General features: G+C 42.4%; 1 protein-coding gene across 1 annotated transcript in view; it reads right to left on the bottom strand.

The window, feature by feature from the left end:
• Window positions 1–228: 228 nt before the first annotated feature.
• LOC132820448 (sodium- and chloride-dependent neutral and basic amino acid transporter B(0+)-like) overlaps window positions 229–6000 on the bottom strand; it is a 31035-nt gene continuing 25263 nt past the window's right edge. The window contains exons 12-14 of the mRNA XM_060832594.1: window positions 3114–3223; window positions 2839–3009; window positions 229–2362 (exon numbers count right to left, since the gene is read on the bottom strand). Of these exons, the coding sequence (XP_060688577.1) occupies window positions 2237–2362; window positions 2839–3009; window positions 3114–3223 (407 nt within the window). The 3' untranslated portion in view covers window positions 229–2236. The remainder of the gene's footprint in view (window positions 2363–2838; window positions 3010–3113; window positions 3224–6000) is intronic.

Raw genomic sequence — 6000 nt, 5'->3', positions numbered from 1 at the left:
AGATGGTGATTGTGGAGGAAACATTGATGCCCAGTCCGTGGCCAGGAGGCCTCATCAGGTCCAAGGGCCTAGTGCCTACCTCTCAAGGTACCAATTGACCTCTGACACTTGGCCTTCATAAACTGCGATCACATTGTGCTGATTACCCAGAATACGGACTGCCTAAAATGGTGTGAAAATCCTACCCATGAATTCACAGGAAACAAACACAGAGAAAGAAATCTTCAGTGAGTTAAAATTATTTTATTTTATAAATGTAATAGAATCTAACACAGAAACACAGTCTTCAACCCAACAGGTCGATGTCATTCTTTATTCTTTCCTTGAGCCTTACCCTAGTAGCACATTTTTGAAGGTCACAATTAATAATATGGTTAGTTGCCCATACCTCCATGGGAAATTACAGAATCATTGGCAGTCATATTGCCCATGTTGTCAGTCCTTGTTCTATGCTACATAAACCTAAACTAATTTCACTTTTCTGATCACCACAATTCGACTGCAACTTGCTTTGACCTTTGGTATTAAATCATTTTGTAGGGATTTGTAGTTTCTTGGGTCTGTATCCATTGAAGCGTAGAAGAATGAGAGGTGATCTTATTGAAACATAAGATCCTGAGGGGACAATGAAGAGGAGATCTTTTTAATTCACCCTTGAGAAAGGATGTTTCCCTTGTGGGGGAGACTACAATTTGAGGACACAGTTCAAAAATAAGCAGTCTCTGATGTAAGATGGGCATTTAGAAAAATTCTTTCCCCCAGAGAGGGTTGTGAGGCTGTGAAATGTTCTTCCCTAGAGAGTAGTGGTAGCAGGCTCACTAAATATTTCTAAGGCAGAGGTAGACGGATTGTCAAGAACCAAGGGTGTCATGTGGCACCAGAGGTAGACAGGAAAGTGCAGTTCAGACAACAATCAGATGGTCTTATCGATTGATAATGTATGTTGAAGGGATCGAATAGCCCATCCTGATCCTAATCTGTATATGACAGACTCTGATATTTGGATGTTTGTTCAGTTGAATTGTAACTGTGGATTAGATATGTTAACACAGCAAGCACCACTGCAATGTGGGACAGTGACTGAAGAAATCAAACTGTGTTTTTCTTCGTCTGATGCATTGGGTTGGCATTTGACCGAGCTTTCAACTGCAAGGAACTGCAAATACTTCTTGTTTCTCACAGCAGTCCATTGATATTATGACAACTCCTTAACTATGATTAAAAGAAGGTGGATTCTTCCTCATCGAAAAAGAATGCCAAAAATTTACAAGCAAAGTATTTACGGGATGTATTTAATTTTATGTGAAACACCAAACTGATCCCTTTGGCATGTGCAGGCTACCATTGAATAATTCTGGCCTGTAATCTGAGATAATTACACAATTTGTATTTGTGCACCCAGTAGATTATTGTTTGGAATACAAGAAAGAAATAATAATAATTGCTTCCTGAATCAACTCCACAGAGACTGTGGTGTTCCGTCAATAAGTCACTGCTCTTTCTATCAGAATTGGAAGAAGGAAAGGAAATACTTTTGGGGAAAAAAAATCTAGTTTACTTCATTCAGACTTAAAAAAGTCTTAGTCTTTGTTTAAACTTCCTCATTCCTCCTTAAGTATTGCTATAGACAGAGTTGGATTTTCCAAGGAGTGACAATCACAGTCAAATTGGTATTTGTTCTATCCCAGTCTAACAGAAGGGGTGTGTGTTTGTGTGTGTGCATGAGCACACGTGTGAGTTTGTGTGTTTGCGTGTGCGCGCGCGCGCGTGTGTGTGTCTGTCTGTCTCTAACACTTTCTGGGTGATCACTTACTTAACAGCAGTGATAGCCTCTGAATTCTCTGATTTAATGGGCACCTTTGGAGTGTTCCATGCATTGGAAAATCATCCATCAGAATATTCAATGTCCCTTGAGAATGCTACCTCAGGGTGTCTGCAGGGTCCTGCTGAGCAAATCCCATCCATGCTTCAGAAATGACCATCTGGTCATCAGAAAATCTGGCCAACATATTTTGAGTGAAATGGTAAAAAGGGCAATCTTATGAATGCAGACTTCAAATACAGAGCCTTGCTCACTGGAGTCCTTAAAGGGCATTCAGCCGTCTGCTCCATATGATTTGCTATTGAAACAGAAGTCCAAATTCCTACTAAGCGATCCATGCTGGCAAAATTCCAGAGGCATTATGCATTTTTAAGTTTAACTTGGGTGATGTGTCAATGGAACTGCAAATGTTCCTTACATTTTTGCCATCTCAGGAATGCCAGTTTGTGTTGAGTCCCAATTTGTGTCATATCTTTCTCCCCTGTGTTGTTTCAAGTAGGGGCCCCAGTCTGGAGTTGGCTTGGAAGCTGCAACAATTTTCTGTGGAAAGAAAATGTTTAAATTAGGTACGTGGAACCAAACGAAGAGATTACATTGAATTACAAAACAGCCATGGTCAATGGTAGAACAGACATGAATGGATGAATAGCCTGTGCATTGTTTCTTATGTTATAAAGTTCCTCGATTACTGCAATTTTATTCCAATGCATTATCAAAAAGCCTGTTTACAATGTGTTGCTTATTTCCATTCAGCACCATCTGTCTTTCCTATTAACCACAACATTAGTCTATTTATATTGTGCCCTTAACGTTGAGAGAAAAAACATATAATCCCTACAGCTCAGAAAGAGATCATTTTGCCCATTGAGCCCATACTGACTTGCTGAAGAGCATCATACCCAGGCTCATCTTGACCAAATGCTGTGTTGATAAATGATGATAATGGAGGAAACAGAGAGAAAATTGCTGAACAGAATGGGTGAACAATGGAGGAATAGATCAACATATTTTCTTACCTGCCATAAATTGGAGCCCTTGTTTTGGACAATTTTCACAATGGCTACAACAGGGATCCACAAAATAATGAAGATGATCATACACCAGCCAAGTGCTGTCGCCCAAACAGGGTATTCTATTTTTCCATAAGTTGGTGGTTCAAATGTCACTAAGGACCAGATTAAGATTGCCTGGATAAAAGGAAATCACAAAACCAGATCAATATCACAATGAAAGACCACCTGCAGTTTGATAATTCCATTTTTATTCACTAAAAGATGCAATATTTGCTTACCATCAACAAACATGGGGTGATAAAAAACCAGCATGCTCTCCACCACAGCCAGAAGACCCAATTCTTTTCCCCAATCATCATCTCAATGTCCTTGATGAATCTGTTTATCCCTGTGAACAACAAGGAAGCAGATAGATACCATCATTCACTCTGTCCTGTCTTCAGGGCAGCTTATATACTGTTGATGTTCATCACATACTGGCACTAACAAACAGGTTTAGTGCAAGAGGGTAGATTAAGAGGTACACAGCATGTAACTCCTGGTCACCCAGGAGCATCCCTCATCTTCAACTCACACAATCACACACTCCTGACAATGTCAGAGATCAAACGAAAAAACAGTGCCATGCATTAACGAACCTCCCTAGACGCACTGCCAAAGGCTGTCCCAAAATAAAAAAATGGCTTTCCCCTAGTGATGACAACAAAAAGGCCATTCTTACTGATGAAGACACAGGTGTTTGTGTAGGACAATTGGTATTATCTCTGTACTTTTATTCTAGAGACTCAGGTAATGTTCTGGGGACCCAGTTTCGAATCTCACCGCAGCAGATGGTGGAATTTGGATTCAATAAAGGAAATCTGCAATTAAGAGTCAGGGGAAGCCTAGGAAACCATTGTCAATTGTCCGAAAAACCAATCTGGTTCACTAATGTCCTTTAGGGAAGGAAGCTGCCACCCTTACCTGGTCTGGCCTGCATATGACTCCAGATCCGCAGCAATGTAGTTGGGTCTGAACTGCCCCGTGGGCAATTAGGGGTGGGCAATAAATACAGGTCTAGCCAGTGATGCCTTCATCCCGTGAAGAAATTTAAAAAATGAAATCAGCACACTCAGATGGTTTAGGAGAGTCTGGGCCCTGTGCCACAAGGGGATGAAAACTCCACGGTGCCAACCAATGCTTCAAGCTCCAGTAAGGATGAATGAGCGTTAGAAAGTTGCCATTGCAGAGGACTGTTGCTCCGCATTTAGTGCTCCAGGTACCACAGGGGTATCACTTCTCATACATCTGCCAGGCTTAAAACATAAGAGGAGCTGCAACGTTCAGCATATCACACCATTGGCTCACTGATATTTAACCACAATGAGGAAAATGTACATCTGGTAGCTTTTCACTAAAGCCTTGTCTGACCACCCCAAAGGATGGTCTTCTGAGGTTCAACTGTCTGCCAAGCTCAGTCAGGTTTGTTGGCATCAGCCAATGGGGTGGCCTCACTTGGGCAGGGTTACACCATACAGTGTTTAGCAACAAGAAGCCAGACACATGCGTTGCTGCGGCTTCTCATGAACTGATCAGCACGGAGAGGCTTCACTCCCTACACTGAGCATTTCGGTAAAGAAACAGCTTGTAATATAAAGGAATCAAGTTCCTCAACAGAGTCTGGCAGAAACAGTCTACCCCACCAACTCTGCATCCTATAGTCAGGCTTGGAAATCCATGTGGCTCACATTTCTGACTAACAAAATCGTACCCATGAACATAAGTCTTGCAGCTGGGATCTTAATGAATATGCATGACAAATGTTGATGAGTGCAAAAGAGGTGCCTTGCTCAAATGTTCTGAGAACTTCTCAACACACCTTCGGCTTGCCTCAAGAAGCTAAACTTTTTGCCTGCTGCCCATTGAAGATGCCCACCTCTGGCTGAGTGTGGAAAATTCAGCTTGTAAATTCAGAGAAGGGATTACTGGCTTTTCAGACAGTTGTTCCCTGTCCCCATGAAAGTGAAAGGTTCATGCAAATCCTGAGGAACCCTTCAAAGAAACGTTTGCACTTTTGATCTGTGCTGAGATAGGGAGGCCTCCGCTATCAGAATGGGGAAGGTGGACAGTGTTGTCTCGTACATGGAAGATAGCAAGTGGATTTCACAATCCTCATGGACATGCTACAGCAGAGACTGGCTTGTGGTTCCACTTGGCTCTCCATTTGGGAGAAATTAATAACTGACTGAGTCTAGTGGCAAACTCATGATGAAGATGTTTGAACAACCTCCAAAATGTAACTAGATTAAAAGTGGTTATTCCACAATTAAACCCAATAACTAACCAACTGTAACCCAACAAGAGAAAGGAGAGTTTTTCAAACAAAGTATGCAGCAGATATTGTCTAATATGTCCCAAGTGGGGAAAGATTTGACAGGGAATAGGAGCACTGGACTGTCTAGTCATCTGTGAAGGATTATCTCTACAACAGCTTTAAATGATGCCACCTTCGAAAACAGTGCTGCTGTCATGGCTTCCTTCTTTCATAACCGGGGTTTCTCACCCACTGTGGTTGACAGGGCCCTCAACCATATCCGACCTATTACCCATGATTCTGTCTCTGCCCTTTCCCGTCACTCACAACACCGTGATTGGGTCTCTCAAGTCTTCACTTTTCATCCTACCAACCTCCGCCTTCAAAGGATCATTTTCTGCAATTTCAGACATCTCCAGCAGAATTCCAAAACCGAACACATCTTCCCCACACTTCTTGTGTCGGCATTTTGCAGGGATTGTTCCCTCCGGAACACATTAGTCATCCTCCAACCTTGTGCATTATATTCACTGCGCCCAATGTGGCCTACTCTCCATTGGAGAAACCAAATGCAGACTGGGTAACCACTTTGCAGAACACCTCCGATCTGTGCACAAGCATGATTCTGACCTTCCCGTAGCTGGTCATCTTGACGAGCATCCTGCTTGCGTGCCCACTTGTCTGTCCTTGGCATGCGGTAATACTCCAGTGAAAATGAGATGAGCAACATCTCGTCTTCAAAATGAGCAGTTTACAACCTTTTGGGCTCAACACTGAGTTCAGCACTTTCAAACCGTAAACCCATTCCTTCCCTTTCCTTTAGCATTGCTTGTTACATTCTCTGTCACCATGACCTCTCTTCCTTCCCCCAC

Source organism: Hemiscyllium ocellatum, chromosome 11 (assembly GCF_020745735.1).
Source record: "Hemiscyllium ocellatum isolate sHemOce1 chromosome 11, sHemOce1.pat.X.cur, whole genome shotgun sequence".
Classification (NCBI taxonomy): domain Eukaryota; kingdom Metazoa; phylum Chordata; class Chondrichthyes; order Orectolobiformes; family Hemiscylliidae; genus Hemiscyllium; species Hemiscyllium ocellatum.
The sequence above is the reverse complement of the archived record's forward strand: the minus strand, read 5'-3'. Positions and strand labels throughout refer to the sequence as shown.